The 18398-nt window shown below is 33.6% G+C and overlaps 3 protein-coding genes across 6 annotated transcripts; 1 reads left to right on the top strand and 2 right to left on the bottom strand.

The window, feature by feature from the left end:
• The first annotated feature begins 1813 nt into the window (after nucleotides 1-1813).
• Nucleotides 1814-4060, top strand: LOC100798097 (pentatricopeptide repeat-containing protein At3g04760, chloroplastic). The gene has a single exon (XM_006589146.3). The coding sequence runs from the start codon at nucleotides 2065-2067 to the stop codon at nucleotides 3748-3750; it is 1686 nt and encodes a 561-aa protein (XP_006589209.1). The 5' UTR covers nucleotides 1814-2064; the 3' UTR covers nucleotides 3751-4060.
• A 353-nt stretch (nucleotides 4061-4413) lies between these two features.
• On the bottom strand, nucleotides 4414-8380 carry LOC100797568 (pentatricopeptide repeat-containing protein At1g08610-like). Its single transcript, XM_014763227.2, is given in 5 exon segments — nucleotides 4414-5080; nucleotides 5704-6640; nucleotides 6643-6885; nucleotides 6888-7631; nucleotides 8117-8380. Coding segments are annotated over 3 exon segments (1443 nt in total). The 5' UTR covers nucleotides 7213-7631; nucleotides 8117-8380; the 3' UTR covers nucleotides 4414-5080; nucleotides 5704-5765.
• A 2364-nt stretch (nucleotides 8381-10744) lies between these two features.
• On the bottom strand, nucleotides 10745-13953 carry LOC100791946 (RNA-binding protein 42). Of its 4 annotated transcripts, XM_006589145.4 has the most exons (7): nucleotides 13612-13953; nucleotides 13327-13504; nucleotides 12993-13090; nucleotides 11596-11692; nucleotides 11190-11275; nucleotides 11020-11097; nucleotides 10745-10834 (listed from the first exon to the last, which is right to left on the bottom strand). In XM_006589145.4, the coding sequence occupies exons 1-6, from the start codon at nucleotides 13843-13845 to the stop codon at nucleotides 11044-11046; spliced, it is 747 nt and encodes a 248-aa protein (XP_006589208.1). In that variant the 5' UTR covers nucleotides 13846-13953; the 3' UTR covers nucleotides 10745-10834; nucleotides 11020-11043. The 4 variants fall into 4 exon arrangements, with proteins under 4 accessions (XP_006589208.1, XP_003536140.1, XP_025979913.1 ...); XM_003536092.4 differs by lacking the exon at nucleotides 10745-10834 and having other exon boundaries at nucleotides 10843-11097; nucleotides 13612-13947; XM_026124128.2 differs by lacking the exons at nucleotides 10745-10834; nucleotides 11020-11097; nucleotides 11190-11275 and adding an exon at nucleotides 12859-12905 and having other exon boundaries at nucleotides 11590-11692; nucleotides 13612-13947.
• Nucleotides 13954-18398: the final 4445 nt, after the last annotated feature.

Below are 18398 nucleotides of genomic sequence, written 5' to 3'. Positions count from 1 at the left end.
CAAAAGTATATTCATACCCATAAAAAAATTATGCATATTAATAAATAAGTAATGATATAAAATATTATCAATGTATTTTAATTAAAATATATTTATAATTTAAATATATATTATCATTCATAAAATATCATTAATTTAATCTTTTATTTTTTTTACCTTATTTAATTACAACTATCAATTTATGGTGATAAAAATATTTTAAAAATTATAATTTAATAAAAAAATATTGATACTATTTCATTTAATTATATTTATATGGGTTAAAAGTATTTTAAAAAATAGATAAGATGACCAATAAAAGTTGCCATGTGCTTGTCATATGTAAAATACGGATTTCCGAATCTAATTAGTCATACATGTTGAATGATCCTAGGTAAAGTCAACAATACTAGCATCGCGCCTTTTATTTATCTTTTTTCTTTTAAGGATACAAACTTTATACTTCTTCTTAAAAAATAATTAATTAAAACAGGTTGATGATATAAATATTTTTGCTTTGTTATTTATAAATATCAATTTTTGTAATAATTTTAAAAGAGATATATATGATAACTTTTATTTAATAGTATAAAAATATTTATGTTGATGATGTATGAAAATTAAATTCTTTTTTATTTTAATAGAAGTTGTTATATATTAGTAGATAGTCGAATAAAAAAAAATCTGATCATCAAGTTCAACTATAAAAAGTTCAAACTTACACCAGGGTCACTAACATTGACATTTTGAATTTGCATCTCAATATAAGAATTTCCAAAGATCTTAACCACATTTATATCTTCATGCACTTAGAAAGACTTTGACTACTATTATACCTTCTGTTTGGTGTGTAACCAACTCTCTCCTAACCTTCCTATTATGCAATATGATCCATATAGGTGTTAAGCATGTACTCATGAATGCAATTCATGAGATCGAACTTAGAGGCACCCACTTGCATATTCACACAAAAATAGCATCATAGCTTAAGAAAAGTCTTATAAATAAGGCTAACATGCTCAAGGTAAGTAACTTTCTCTAACATTACCTTCTTCGTATTTTCTGATAAATATTAACCTAAACGTTAAAGTCTTTATAAGTATCTCTTCAAAACTTCTCAATTTTGCTTTGAGCATTAATTGTCTTGGGCTAGTGTTGAATAAGTGTGATATTATGCTTAAAAAAAAGCATTGAAGGATGTCGTTAATATTTCTTCTATTAGTTTTACTCCTTATGTGTATTGCCGAATAGTTTAGGTTTGAGATGGTTGTTTTATCCCTAATTTTGTTATGTGGTTGGGTTTTTCTCTTTATAAATTTGGGAGCAATTTGATTCTCATCCTCCCTTTTCTCCATAGTGTCTTTCCTCTCCATTATTATTTTCTTCCTTGGATAATTATGAACATATGTTGACTTTTTCTCATATTTTGTTTCCCCGATTTTCTTTATTTATTTTCCACCATATCACTTGTTACATAGACATAAAGGTTTATAAATTGACAATTGTAATTTTTTTTTTTTTACATAATCATTCGATCACAGCTATGATAAGTTTATTAACTTATAAAATAATTAAAATAATTAAAACAACGATTTATGATTGAATGACAATATATAATTATTTTATATTATCAATATATAAACGTTTAACACTATTATTTATATATATAATTTTCCCTCTATTGATTTTGTTTTTTTTCTTTAAATCTTCATTTTCTCTCTACCAACATACATCACAAAATGGGATGTATCCCCACAAGTTAAAGTACACTTTAGCTTTTGAGCTGGTGAAGCACTTTCCTTTTGGATGGATTGCCCGTACTCGCTTTCGTTTTTCCTTCTCTACTTTCGTACGAAGCTTTGGGCTGGGTGTGGGCTTCGTTTTCTCGTATCCTCTGGGCCGTTGGCCCCTTTGTGCCTCTCATCCACGAACACAAAAAGAGAAGATAAAACAAAATTAAATGGAAAATTGAGATCTTGATACCCTTGTGTTGGATTCTTGAGTCTTTCAGCATTCATCCCACAACCCCTTATCCACAAAGCAACCTTATGAGTACCGAAACAACTGCAACCAACACCATCCTCAATGACGACAGTTTCAACCGAATTCCTGTCGCATACCCTCCCATTTCAAACCAATCTGAAGCACGCATGGCATCCAAACCCCACCAATACCGTCATCACCTGCAGCAACCGAAGGCTCAACAACAAGGGACACACGAAGGTCACTTCCTCGGACACAAGACCCCATCAACATTACGACTTTCGAGACACCAATCACATCAAATCCCTCAACAGGCTCTGCAAAACTGGCAAGTGCACCGAAGCCCTCTATTTTCTTGAGCAAATGGTGATGAATGGTTACAAACCCGACGTCATTCTCTGCACCAAGCTCATCAAGTGCTTGTTCACTTCCAAGAGAACCGAAAAAGCGGTGCGTGTCATGGAGATTCTGGAACAGTACGGTGAACCCGATTCTTTTGCTTACAATGCTGTCATAAGCGGGTTCTGCAGGAGCGATAGGTTTGATGCTGCCAATGGAGTGATTCTCAGAATGAAGAATAGAGGCTTCTCCCCTGATGTTGTCACCTACAACATTCTCATCGGAAGCCTTTGTGCAAGGGGAAATCTTGATTTGGCTTTGAAGGTTATGGATCAGTTGCTGGAAGATAACTGCAACCCCACTTTGATTACTTATACTATCTTGATAGAAGCGACTATTATACACGGCGGCATTGACGAAGCAATGAGGCTTCTGGATGAGATGATGTCAAGAGGGCTTCAGCCTGACATTTACACTTACAATGTCATTGTGAGAGGCATGTGCAAACGCGGGTTGGTGGATCGAGCTTTTGAGTTTGTTAGCAACTTAAGCATCACGCCGAGTTTGAACCTCTATAACTTGCTGCTCAAGGGTCTTTTGAATGAGGGCAGATGGGAGGCTGGGGAGAGGTTGATGTCTGATATGATTGTGAAGGGCTGCGAGCCGAATGTTGTGACCTACAGCGTTTTGATTAGTTCGTTGTGTCGTGATGGGAAGGCTGGGGAGGCTGTGGATGTGTTGAGGGTTATGAAGGAAAGGGGGTTGAATCCTGATGCTTATTGTTATGATCCGTTGATTTCTGCGTTCTGCAAGGAGGGGAAAGTGGATTTGGCTATAGGGTTCGTGGACGATATGATATCTGCAGGGTGGTTGCCTGATATTGTCAACTACAACACGATCATGGGGTCTCTGTGTAAGAAGGGAAGAGCTGATGAGGCTTTGAACATCTTTAAGAAGCTTGAGGAAGTGGGTTGTCCACCAAATGCGAGTTCTTACAACACAATGTTTGGTGCGCTGTGGAGTAGTGGGGACAAAATTAGAGCATTGGGGATGATTTTGGAGATGTTGAGCAACGGTGTTGATCCTGATAGGATCACATATAACTCACTGATATCAAGTTTGTGCAGAGATGGAATGGTGGATGAGGCCATTGGGTTGTTGGTGGACATGGAACGGAGCGAGTGGCAACCTACGGTTATTAGTTACAACATTGTTCTTCTTGGATTGTGCAAAGCACACAGAATTGTAGATGCCATTGAGGTGCTGGCTGTCATGGTTGACAATGGATGTCAGCCAAATGAAACTACTTACACGTTGTTGGTGGAAGGGGTTGGTTATGCTGGATGGCGAAGTTATGCAGTGGAGCTAGCTAAATCCCTTGTTAGTATGAATGCTATTTCTCAAGATTTATTCAGACGTTTACAGAAACAAAACCATTTCCGTGCCTGATATGTACAAGTACAAAGACCTTGCTTTATTAGATTACACTAAATTTTCGGGCACAAAGCTGATTTATTCAGGTCCTCTAATTGAGATTTTTGTTCAGCTCAATTTGATGTGTTATTTCTAATTTACTGTTTTGGGGATGTAGTTTGAAGGGAAGGAAACATCATACGGACTGTCGTTACTTCTGATGAAGATGTTATAACTCATTATCAAGTCTCTGTTTTTTTAAAATGTGCAGAGTTTGTACCTCATTGTTATCCAATGACTTGTAAAGGAAACAATCAGTCAAAATTTATACCTTCTACAAGTATCATTTCATGACCTCAAAAAGATTTACGTACGCAATAATTAAAATAATGTAATGAAGTGAAAAAGAAAAATCACCAAAAGCATGACGGGTGTATAAACTTAAGAGAAAATGCTACAACTATATCGTAAAAATCAGTGCAGAAAGGCAGGCGCTTGGCTGGGCCAAAAATAATTAGGACGATTGCTAAATTAATAATGCACTCTTTTTTAAATAACTCGAGAAGTTTAGGCCCCAAAAAGATTGAATGCACCCTTCTTTTTAAGAGAATAGTTTATGCAAACCAGCATTCAATCACAAATTAAGATGTGTAGTAAATTTGTTGACTATTACAATTACTTAGGATCATACTAATTTTTTATTAATTGATACTGTAAACATTTTTTACACTGAAGAGCATAGCCATTAAATTCTTTTTTTTTTCTTATGAAATAAATGCACTTTTTTCAATCTTTCCCTTCCTCTTTACATATTTAAGAGGATTCTTAGCCCGATTTCTCTAAATGAAAATATTATCATAACTCTACAGAACCTTTACTTGAACATCTATTTTGTATCAGGATGGATTGATGAGTCACATACCGCACAAGTCACAACTCCAATTTTCAACCAAAATCACAAGTTCTCATGTTTCTTCTGCACAACCTTTGCCGCCTTTGAACAAAATTCTTAAGACCGAAAAATAAAATAAAATGACTCCCGAGCTCAGATGTTTGTCTGCCGCATAAAAATAAACTTCAATCCCTAAAGTTAGATGGTAAAAACAAAAAAATGCTCATAGATTGTATTATGCAAGTCAACAGAAACGAACTTATAACTACCAAAACTAACACAAGGATCAAAACTTATTGTTTATCCTCATCAAGTTATCAAAAATCTACAAACTTGAAGATTAGATTGACACGAGCACATGTTCATGTCAACTTCAACTACCGAAATTTTAGTTCTTGCTGAGTGAGAGTAGCCAATACTGTTGGACCTTGCAGTCCCACGCAAGTATCTGTCAAAACTTCCCAACAAGCTTTCCTACATTGGAAAATACCCACAGTAAAATTAGCAAGTCTTAGGCATGCAAGCTACAATGTTACTTCCAGTTTTCTTGAGAGAAAGAGAGTGACTATGATTCATTAGAAATTAGATGGAATGCATTCCCTTCCATGACATCCAACACCCCTTTTTTCATCCCATCTAATCTTAGGGTATAATATGGAAATGGAATTAGTCTTCTTTTTTTAATTTCATCATAAAAAATCCAAACACTAGAATCGTAATTTTATTTTTATCTATTATACTCTATTATATTTTGTTCCATCTCTTTTCATTCCACTTCATTCACCAATAGATATTTAAACATAAAAATATGATTACAAGAAACTCAATTCTCTAGCAGCCTCATGCCATGAACTAGAAGCAAAAAACTTATGGAGGTAGAAGGTAGCCATTACTACATTCAATAGACAATTAACAGATCTCACAAAGAAGAAATTGGATCCTCTTCTATTCAGGGGAAGATCTGTTCCTCAAATTCTTTTATCTCACTCTAGTTTCTACCATGATTAGACAGAAATAGAGAGAACTTGGGGAATATGACACCCTTCCAAACAGGAAAGGATCAAAATCCCACAATTAAAAGGGATCAAAAGAATTACCTGTACATGGCCAGAAGTATTAAATTTGCCTGGACAATCTTTATGCACAAACTACAACTAATTCAAAATGATTTCTTTTTCAGAGTCTTCCATTTGATCAATGTTTGATGTAAATCATTATCCTCTTTTAGCATACCCCCATCAGCAACAGCTTTAATTAAAGCAGAATATATTCTCTCATCAGGATTGCATTGACTTTTCACCATCAAATCTAGAACTTGAATTGCAATATCAACCTTCTTTTGTCTGCACAATCCAAGGATTACACATCTATAAGCAGTATTTTTAATCCTTTCTTTCATAGACATCTCCTTTAGTAGCTCCATAGCTTCCTCAAGTTTGTCTGCCCAACAAAACCCCCAAGTCAAACTACTGTTTGTAATTTCATCAGGAATGATTCCTTTGCCCACCATTTCATCATGCAATTCTTTTGCTGACTCCATAGATCCCAATCTAGCCAACCCATCAATTACAATATTATAGGTGACCAACCCAGGAGAAGAGCTAGTACCTACCAATAGGTTAAGTAACTGGATGCCCTCATCTATAAACCCCTCCTTGCACAAACCACTTAGAAGAGTATTGTACGTTATAATGTCTGGTGAACAGTTCTCAGTAACCATTGTGCTGTAGAAGCTTATGGCAACATCCAAAAGTCCAGATTTACATAAACCATTTAGCAGAATATTGTAAGTAACATGTGTAGGAGGACTGGAAGTCTCATTCATAATCTTCATAATATCTTCAACTTCATCCCAATATCCATGGTTAATTAGAGAGTGAATGAGAGTATTGTATGTCACAGCATTGGGCTGCATTCCATGGGATAGAAGATTTAATATAACCAAAGCAGTATCCTCATATTTCCCTTGTTTAGAAGTCAAATTTACAAGAGAGTTATACGTAACGATATCAGGATAACAGCCTTCCATTGCCAATCTTCCAGTACTTCTAGGGCTTGAGAAGCCCCACAATATTTGCAGACCAGCTCAATAAGCACCGTATAGGTAATGAGATAAGGAGGGGACCCTTTTCTCAATTGGTCCCTCCAGAAACTAACAGCCTGGTTAAAATTTCCCTTGCCAAATAGGCAGCGAATTATTGAATTATAAGTAATCACGTCTGGGGAGCAACCACTCAAGGTCATATCTTCTACCAGATCAAGAGCAGATCTTACACGACTTTTTTACACAGGCCACCAATAACCATGTTGTATGTAACTGTGTCGGGAACGCCACCAGACATGACCATTTTATTCAATGTCTTGCAAGCTTCATCTACAAAACCTTTTCTAATAAAACCTCGGATCAAATTTGTGCAAGAAGGGAAATGAGGTATTTGACTTTTCCGTGCCATGACATCAATCAACCTTGCCGCAACTGTTAACTTTCCACGACTGCAGAGCCTCTGGAGAATTTCATTGTTGGTCATTTCATCGTTTTGAACAATCGGTGCCTCTGGTGACAAAGTTGAAGAGTTTATAGACTTGTTTGAATCCATGAGTTCCATGGAATTTCTCCTTCCACCAACATAATCACTTCCAAAGCCTCAATCTTCATGGCCAACTTCATTAACTCTATCAACTAAAAAACTTCCCTGAAAACTTCTACACCGCAATCCTTTCCACGGAAAAAAATATTTAGTTGTACAAAAATAATGACCAAAACAAATTCGGTGTAGGGTAGGTGGTTTTTTTCTTGAACTATGATCCAAAGCAGAACTAGCACCCAAAATACAGCTCTTTTGTTTGTTACAACGATGCAGACCATTCAAAGAATGGGAGCTGAAAATATTATTTTGCAGAGTAGCTATATGTCCCATCTTAGTTGCTCAGGTATATTGATTGGACTCTCTCAGGCTATAAACAGTGCACTTTTCATTCACCTATCCTCTTTTCACTAGATATGAATGAGAGACTCAGCTGTCAGCTGTGAAAGTTCAAAACAATAAGATGAATCTTAGTTACAATAAATACATACAAAAAAGAAGAAGCATACAACTAGTGGGAGACGGGAAACTATAGTAATCATCACATTCAACATCTAGTAACAATCTACTAAACATCATTTGTTAGCATCCTATAGAGGAAAACAATTGCAAAGATGAAATAACAGAAGCTACACTGCTTCTTCGCACATTGCAAAGTAATGAAATATATATTTAGGGATTATTGGTAGAAAATGAAAGTTAATATTTGTCTATGTTGGACGTGGAAAGGATAAGACAACATTACATTATTCTAGAGGAAACAGAGTGAAGAAGGACAATTTTGATTGGAGTAATAACAAGAGATTCCTAAGAAAAGAGCATATTGGCGCAAATTAATTAATTTATAAAGAGTAGAAATTTGAAAATTATGGTTCAAAGTTAGCACTTGAATCTCAAGGCTAGGAAATTTGAAAAGCAGACTCACACTCAGCAGTAGAAGCAAAGGGGTGAGAGAGAACCGTCGATAAGTGCAGAGACTTTAGAGGGAAGCGCGTCAGAGGTTGAGATTTGAGCGGCATCATGAAGGTGTCGGAGGTTATGAATTCTTAATTCTTACATGTTAAATTACTCATTTAATTTTATAACTCTTATTTCTTTAGTTCTTATACAAAGAGTTGTTTAGTCTCTCTAATTTATATTTTAATTATTTTTTAGTTTTTATAATTTAATAATATACTTTTAATATTTTAATTTTTTTTTAATTTTTATAATTTAAAAGTGATATTTTTAATTCTATGATTTATATTTTAATTATCTTTTAGTCCTTGTTAAAAAAATATAAAAATAATTAATTACAAATTAGTTATAAATTATTAATTATTTTTTATTACAAATCATCTTACGATAAATTAATTATGAATTACTTAATATTATTTTTATAATTAATTGAGTTGATAATATTGCTCATGGTAAGGACTAAAAGAGAATCAAAATATAAAATATAAAGATTAAAAAGACTACTTTCAAACTATAAAAATAAAAGAGAATTAAAATAGGAATTATAAGAATTAAAAAAAATATTTTTAAAATTATAGAGATTAAAAGATAATTAAAATATAAAGTTAAAAAAACCATTTTTAAATTATAAGAACAAAAAAAAATCCTAAAATTATAAGGACTAAGTAATTTAACCATTTTTATATCTAAAAACCCAAAAGCCTACCCCTGCAATGCAGGAAGTGGCGGAGTTTTTTTGTATTTTTTTTTAAATCTCTATTTGGATCAAGTTGGCTTTATTTCGTCTATGAATATAAACAATGCCCAAATAATACTAAGACGTAATTAGATGTAATACTCGTCCTTGAGTTTATTTGATTGTAAAAAAATATTTTAAATAATTAAATTATACCAAAAAATGAATTTTTTATTAATATATAATTGTTATAAATGATTCATTATACGTAATATGTTTTAGATAATATATGTAATTTTATGTATATTAGTAAATGTTAATTATCGATTTACTTAATGAAGTTATAATTAAAAGAAATTATAATTCATAAAAATAATTTATTAAATATTTTATTATAAAAACATATTCTTAATATAATTTACATATTTCTTATTTTACACAACAATAAAATGTAAAACTTTTGATGATATTAATATTTATATTAATTGTGTATGCCAAAATATAAGTAATGGTAAATTACACAATCATCTTGAGATTTTATGAAATATCACTTGTTACCCATGTGTCCCCTTAATGAAATGGCCTTGGCCGTTAAGTTGCCATAAAAATGTCAAAAGAACTAAAATACCCCTTTATTTTTGTGAGAAACCAGTTTTACCTTTTTCACTTAACACACCAATATTTCCTATAAAAAAAAATAACAAACAAACGTAACTCACCAAATTAGGTCTGGTGAAGGGAATAGAAACACATGAGTGAGAAAGGGTTAGGGTTAATAGAAAAGGGAAAAGTTCTCTAGAGAAATTATGACCAATTGCAAGCTTTTGAGTGAAAGGGAGATTTCGAAATGAGATTGCAAATGAGGGGTCATTAATTACAAGTAGAAGTAACAATCTCAAAATAGAAGATGAAGTCGTAAATTGGTTACTATTTGAAGAAAGGCCACATCATGAACATGACCTCTTTTAGTGAGAAACATTATGGGGTGAGTTGTCAAGGTAGGTTTCTTTTTGTAAAACACTTGTATAATTTGATCGACTAGTAAAAAAAATCTTAACCAATGCTAGGAGACTCGATGTATGTCACAATTGAGGATATTGCTTCCCACTATTGCTTCCTCCTGCGTCCCATTGCAATTGAGCGTGACAGGGAACAATAGTGGGCGTAAATGAAGTTTTAGGCCCATAATTGATAGATGAACTTGTATAACTTCTTGATGCACCCTTCTCTATCCCTATTGCCTTATTGTTGTGCTTGCTTGGATGATAGTTTCCTATTATTATTGTTAATTGAATTGTTTTAGGTTTTCTCTTCAACTTCTATTTTAATATTCTTCACGATTTAAGAAAAAAGATTTTGATAAACTCAATCCACCTTTTGAATTTAATTAAGTCCAGACCCGCATATAATCTTACTTGCAATTGCAAGAGTAATCATGATATGAACAATGTGCGTGAATTTTTCAATGCTTAGTTAACGGATGACAATGTTATCTTGTCCATGTTTCAGCCTATTTTGCAGGCTGATGATAACATTCTAAAAGAGATGAGAAGACAGGAACATTTTGCAGAAGATAATGCAAAATAAAAGATTGTTATTTTGAATGTATACACACGTTATAATCTTTTTGTTTATTTGTTTTTTTTTACACAAATTATAATCTTTATGTATGAAACTGTTATCAAATTAATGTAAGTTATTATTTTATGACCAATTTGTGGGTGTGTTTATTTGATAAAAACATTGGAACTCAACGTATAAGCGCTGATGAGAACCACAGGCAAATCCAACACACAAAGCTGGGAAGTGCATTTATCGAATTAATTACCAATGATATGGGGGTGGGGTGGTACTGGATGGCATCGACAGATTGTATTTCTGCTACTCCACCAAGTACCAATTTGAGCACACAATCTATAGTTTTTCATCAATTAAATAAGCCAGTCAATCAAATTTTATACATTTTCTGAGTTCCTTCCTCATGCTGTATTAAACGACTGCCACAAATTCCTGAAATGTAAACATAAATAAGGTTTTTTGGTATTGGGCATACATCATACACTTTAAAATAACAACTATAGTATTTTGCAAACGGGAAAGGAATGTCTTGGGGGGGCTTTTTTCGGTTACATGGGAAATACCTTTCAGATGGAAAAAAGAAATAGCATTTGTAAAGTGTTCTCTACTTAGTTAACCTGATTTACACAGATTCCAGCCTGTCACTTGTGCAGCACACCTTTCCTTGCCATTTTCGGTTTCTTTTGAATGTGATTCTGCCATGTAAACAATAGAAGAATTAAGTTGGTCATACAAAAGGTTACATTTAACAGCATAATTTCAAATCATTGACAAAGAAAATTGCTACCTTCTGTTTCTCCAGTGCTTCATAATCTGTCCTCTCCCTCCACTTACTCTTGCGTAGTTTTATAGGACGGTTTCCAACATACTTACCTGAAATCAAGACATCAAAGTCAAAATACACAATTTACTGCATTTTCTACAAATATTTTCTGCATATGTTGACAATATTCAGTGACAAATTGGATAAGCCCTATAAATACATTCATGTATAAAATAAACAATAATCCATCATGATTATAGTTTGAGATTGTAAAGCTATCAGTTTCTAGTCAATATTATCTGGCATAAAATATTTATACTGAATCAAAACACTAGTCAGAAGAGTAACAGATATTGCAGAGTAATAGTCAATATGTATTTAGACATTACAGAGTAATACTTAAAAGAGAGGCCCATCTGAACTGACTAACCATTCATTTCTTTAAGAGCACCAGCAAGGTCAGAAGGATTGGCAAAGCTCACAAATCCATAACCTTTTGTTTTACCAGTCCGCTTGTCTCTGACAACCTAGTCAAGATAAACATACCTTAATCACAACACTGTCAACTCATTACAAGGAAATACATGCACCACAAACACTTAAATAATAAACGTTAAGTTTGTTTAGAGATAAGTAAAACAAGGCAATTGCAAATTACAAACAGACGACTATAAACCTCAAGTTCTTTAGATGGAATTAAATGTCTCCACTATTGGATAGCATGCCCTCATTTCCAGCCACATAACTTGGATTTTGGAACAAATTTCACAGTCTCAATGAATGAGAACTACTAAATACATATTTATTTTGTAAATAATGGACATACATAAAGCAAACCATAAAAACATTCTAATCTAGCTTTTAATTTACACTAACTTAATATAATATCCAAATTATTCATTATGCACAAAATTCTAGAAGGTAGAGGAATGGTCTTGACCAATAGTAAGTTGATACTTAATAGACAGAGCTATTACTACTTTTCAGTTCATATTTTCAATAACCACTATTTAAGCAATTTTCTCATTTCAAGTGAATTAAAAAGAAAAAAAAAAAGCACTGATGTCTCTGGCTAACATGCAAAAGAGCTGAGTCTCTGCAGCCCTCCCTCCTGGGTGGGAACTTTCCCAAGCCAAATTCCAAAGTCCCTTTGGTAGTCCGTTATTTTCATCCACAAACTTATCCTCATATATTGTTGAAAGAATTAGAGTTAGTGACATTAGCTTCTTCAGGAAAATTACTATTTGTGTCTAGACTTTATACCCCCCAAAATATAAAGGTTGAAAGAATTCTGAATAGTTAGAAAGCTATATAGGTTAAGGAGTTGAGTAGAGCAGGACTGGACAGGACAGGAAAAACAAACAAAATCTAGTTGAAATATTCCATGTTACAATCAACCTGATGACTGATGTCAACTATTCAAACTGGTAACAATACTCAAAGGCCAACCTGACTCCAAATAATGTTGAGATTGAGATCTCATAATACTACAAAATAATAATAGTCACAACGCTAATTTAAATGAAGTGATTGTTCAAATTAAGGTGCATTATGTCACCAGTATATAATTTCAAATGCCCTTGATTTGTGAATAAGGAGCAACAACAAAGTGGACACCTGAGATGACAAAATAACATATCAATTTAATCATAAAAAATGTCTAATGGAATGTAAATTATAAAGCAACACCTACCTTAAGATACATAAATCATTAACAACTCCGTCCCTTCAAACAAAAATCTGAACAGGAAATAAAAAATGCTCACACTAGCACGACAATCATAACTAAACATATAGAGAATTCGAGTTAGATGAGAACCCACTTACTCGTGCCATGTTAAAGGAAGGAAATCGTGAAAATGCTTTTGAGAGAACATCATCATTCACCTCGTTACCAAGATCCCCACAGAAGAGCCGATAATCATCTAATCATCCAAAAATGAAAAAAAGATAAATCAATTCATGATTAATTATCTAACTTCAAAATCACAATCACAAATTCCATATAGACTAAACACACATACAATCCAACTCACTAATATAAAACTGATTTAAATTTTGAAGAATAATAGATGATCTTTAACAACACAAGCAAATTTTCAATGTACATAAAATTAAATACTGAATAGGAATGAGTACATCATAATCATAATGATCATACCTTCTGGCCACTCTGCAAGGATAGGATCCTCCCAAGCGTGGCCAGCAGCTTTGCGAGGAACCGCTTTCTTTTTGGCATCGGTTTTGTGCTCCACGTCGCTGCTTGCAATCGCTGCCTTGACATTCTCGAGAGCCTCCGGCGTTATTATCTGCGCATCCCTCTCAAATAACTGCTGTGCCTGTTCAATCACACAACAAAATTCAATCAACTTAAATCCCATTTTTATTAATCAAAACAAAATCCAATCAATTTACGCCACTTTCTCGAAAAGAATAAAACCAGGACCTGATATTGCGGCACGGCGGAGTATACGCCGGGTACAGGGGCGGGCGCAACGGGGCCGACGACTGGAGGAGCGGGGATTTGCACGGAGGGGGCGGCGACGTAGGGCGCAGCGTAGTGAGTGGTTGCGGGTTGCTGAAGGTGAAAGGGAACGGGGAAGTAGGAGGAGGAGGAGGAGGGGTTTGAATAGGCGAACTGCGATTGCGAAGCTGAGGAGGAAGACGGTGGTGTCGTCATGGATCGCAACGATCACTGTGCAATGGGAGAGGAAGGGAGGATTTGGGAATCAAAGGCTTAAGGCAGTGTTTGGATTTGATAGGGTTCTGTTTGTATGGGGTTGCGCCATTTTTATTGATTTAATTCCATGACTTTCTAGTGGGTTCCTGGTAGGCCCACCCTAACACGGAAAATCTGAAAGGTGTTGCTAGGTGCACCCTGCACTATTGCTGGTGCACCCAACACTTTTTCAAAATTCCAATTCTACCCCTTCATGTTCTTTCTTTAAATTGGCACCGATTATGCGTTTTCTTTTGTTTTTTTCATTGTGGTCCGGTTTTCTATCGTTGGTGGTAGTTTTTGCAAGTGTTGAGAGAGGTCGTGGTTCCGTGAAGGTGAAACTCTTAACAGTAGTGTTTTTATTTCGACGAAGATACACATTTTTTGGCTTTTCTGGGTAACTGGTATTCTAGTAGATCTGTTAAATTCGTAAGTTGTAAACGGATGAAGTTCATCCGTAAGTAAGAATTATAACATATGGATTTAGTTAATTCATAAGAATCATACGGAAGTAGTTCATTCGTATGATTTTTACGGATGAACTTCATCCGTATGTAGTAATTTAAAGCTTACGGAAGAACTTCTTCCGTATGACTCATACAGGAGAACTTCTTCCGTAAACTCATACGGAAGAACTTCTTCCATAAGTGTAACTTCATTCGTATGACACATACGAAAGAAGTTACACTTACGGAAGAACTTCTTCCATATTAACAACACAAATGCAAAAACACATACGGATGAATTTCATCCGTATGTGTGAACCCTAACGTCATTCCATGGATGCAGTCCTAAGCTCTAAGTCATCTACCCTACAAAAATAATCAACGATAAAAGCCATTAAAGGGTAAGAAAAGGAAACTAACCTCGACGTCAGAGAAGATGCAAGCAAATGTAGGTGGAAATGGCTGCGGAAATGAAGAAAACGAAAAGCGAGAAGCAGCGGAAGAAGAGGAATGGGGAAGAAGAAGTGGAAGAAGGTAGTGGCGCTGGGTGGGTCTCGCTTTTTTATTTAAAATTAACCAAGGACATTTTTGTCCATTCACTAAAAGTGCTGGGTGCACCAGCAATAATGCAGGGTGCACCTAGCAACACCCAAATCTGAAACCTTAAAGCTTATGTTAAATAATGCAGTACATCTATTTTTTGCTAAGTACACTCCCTGGCCCTTATCTCTATAATATGATTGCTAATTATACCCTTTTAGCCTTTTTTAAAAATACAAAACAACCCTATGCTGGTGTTATTACTTTTATTTGGTGAGAAGGAGGACCTACGATCCAAACAAACTAACCAGGAACACTATTGGGCAAAGACAAGCCCATTACATCATTCCTTAACAAAGTTTTAAACCCTGTTTTACACCTCTGTCTTTTAAAAGTGTAAAAACAAGGTTAAAAGGGTATAATTAGCAAATTTATTAAGAAGAGAAGGTATTGGTGTACTTAGCAATAATTAGGATCTATTTAGGAAGAGCCAATCTGAATAGTTAATAGGAGGGGTTATGACTATAAGCCTGAAATTGATGGGAGAAGAATATATCAGCCCAGCGTTTGGTTGGCACCATCTTGTATGGGCTAATGGCTATATATTATTCTGCTAGACCCAGTTTGAAATAGATAGGGTAAAATATATTTTTTCCCTCAAGGCCAAATTTTCTATTGGTCTTCTAAGTTTAAAAGTGATTATTTTTCCTCTATTAAAAAATAGTCCACTTTTTATCCTTATCAAGGTGACCAAATATGATCGGGAAAAATCATCTTAAATATCAAAAGTGAGTTATTTTTAAAATATGGGACTAAAAGAATCGCTTTTTTTTTTAATTTGAGGGAACCGAAAATAAATTTGACCTAAATTTAAAGGACTGAAAGAATGTTTACCCAATAAATAATAAGATGATTCCTTGCTTGAGAACAAAATAGGATGAAAAAAGTTTAATTGAAATTATTTACTTACATATCATTTTATTAAAATAATACAAAAGCTATTTAACATAGTAACATTTGTTTGTTTTTATAAATTTAGAGTGAAAGTGGAGATAAAAAAAAAGTTATCTTTCCCATTTAAAAAAGGGAAAACGTAGAGTCTTTCATAAATGATTTCTATCTTGTTTTCCTAAGCAATTTCAATTAGGTTATAGTTTATAAGCTCCTTCTGTACTTCTTTTTTTTCACACTAGTGTATTTGAGATATCCTTTTATATATTTTTTATTATTTTACATTTTCATATTTAGGGAGGATTGAAATTCATCAAAACTCCGCCATTTCTTGATAATATGAAACAAAATATTATTCTAATTTTAACAATGGTATGCTTTTAGAAATAAATACCAATATTGAAAGTGATACCTATTCACAATAACTTTATTTTTATAAGACTCGGCAAAAAAAAAAAAACTTTATTTTTATAAAACCTACACACAATAACTAAATATGTCTTTTTATGTTATTTAACATTTATCAACAAAACTCATTTTTATCTCAGCACATTGTCAATTTGTCATGCTTAGTTTTCAGAAGTTACTTTTGAATTTGAGTCTTTTTATGAGTTATTAATATTTTGAGCTTGCAACTCATCATATATTAAAACTGTATCTTGTTCTGTTCAATCAACTCTTTAGAGATTACTAGGTAAAAATCATTTTTACCATTAACGTATACACTATTTAATCTATGATTTATGTATTTAAAAATAATCATTATAATCTCAAGAGTTCAATGCCTATAAATTATCGGAAAACTCTTAACCTATTGTTTTTTTTTTTAATTTTAAGTGTTTAAAAACAAAAAATCATCTTATCCATTTCAGGTGCTAAAATAATAGTGATATATATATATATAAGGAGCAGGTGGCCACTATTTGCATGGAGATATGGTCCATTCCATTGTCATGGAGCCGATAAAAAATACTTGGTGATTGAAGTTGAAGTGCCCTAAACCAAAATGGAAAAAGTTAAGGAAAGCAGAAGAAGGAAAATGGGAGCATCTTATGATCCACGTGGCTTGGAGAGGAGGCTCAGTAATCGACGACGAGAACGCCCATGGCCATGGTGTTGCCTAATGCCGACATTTATAGTACAGATGCCACGCGCCTCGTGGACACCATAGGATTTGCACGTGTCATGTGACCGGCGATTACGGGGATGTTTGTACGGTGCTCATTACTCATAGGATTATGTGTCCACCCAAACACTACTTTAATTATATCCTTGCTACTGTTATTGTTATTAACAGCCCAACACCTAAACAAAACCAAATCCTCATTCCTTTTTTATTCGGTGGAGTCACTACTCACTCCAGTGCCAAGGTCGAGGTGCCTAAGGGCTCATTTGGTTCCCTGTGGAAGATCAAAGAATTGAAAACTAATATTTGAATTAAAACACAGACAAAGAAATCTGGGATTCATATCATTTTTTGAAAAAAATCATCTCCTTTTTTTCACTTTTAACACAACCAAAACACTCCCTTATGTTTGGTTTTAAGAGAGAACATAAGAGAATAGGCAACAAGAGAAATAGATAAAAAATAAAAAGTGATTTGGTTGAAGGGAAATAGAAATATAGGATTTATGAAAATATCTTTTAATCCTTTTAAAATTAGTATGTTTTTTTGTTCAATTAATGTAAGAGAGAGATTAAGGACAGCAAGGTAAAATGCCAAATTTTTACACAAATCTTCTCGTATCGGAGTGGAAATCTGCAGTGGTGGGTTCAGGGACACATGCAAAGGGGGTGGGCAGTAGCCCTCCTCCCTTACACTTCCTCATAGTTGTGGTTAGGTAATGCAAAATTTATTATTTAGATGTATAATAATTAAGATTAGTTAGTGTAAAATTATGTGAAATTAATGGTGATTGTTATTATTCTTGTAACGTTTAAGGTGATAATAAAATTATGTAAAATTAACTGTATTTTTATTATTTTTATGATAATGATTAAATTTATTATCATTTAAAATAAAAATTAATTTTAAATTCATGCTTAAAAATGATAAATATTTTTTTTAAAAAAATTATTACTTATTAAAATTTAAACATTTAAATAATTATGAAGGAAGAAAACAAAAATTCAACCCCTTGAATGTGTTTTTGGATCCATCCTTAGGTGGAAGCCATTTTTTTTTTTATAAAAGAAATCTCTCTCATGCTCAACCAAATCACGTGCTCACTCTCGCTTCCCTCATTTCCTTTTTTCCACATGTACCAAACCATGCCTAAGTTGTGAAGAGAGAAAATGAGAATGGAAGATAACAGTGATAAGAGAAAAAAAAATCAAGTGGAAATTAATTTGGTTAAGATAAAATATGATAGAATAAAAGAGATTTTTTTTAATTAAAGTGAGTTAATAAGAAAAAAAATAAAAGTAAAGAAATTTATAATTTATGAAAATACTAGTCTGCCCTTGCAACTAAAATACCCACGACTAGCTACGAGCACACTAGGTGTCATGAGAGCTATACTAGAAAAAAAATGTGCAATGTTTATTTCATGGCAAATATCGTCACTTTTTAAAAGA

This window comes from Glycine max, chromosome 10, assembly GCF_000004515.6.
Source record: "Glycine max cultivar Williams 82 chromosome 10, Glycine_max_v4.0, whole genome shotgun sequence".
Lineage (NCBI taxonomy): Eukaryota > Viridiplantae > Streptophyta > Magnoliopsida > Fabales > Fabaceae > Glycine > Glycine max.
The sequence above is the reverse complement of the archived record's forward strand: the minus strand, read 5'-3'. Positions and strand labels throughout refer to the sequence as shown.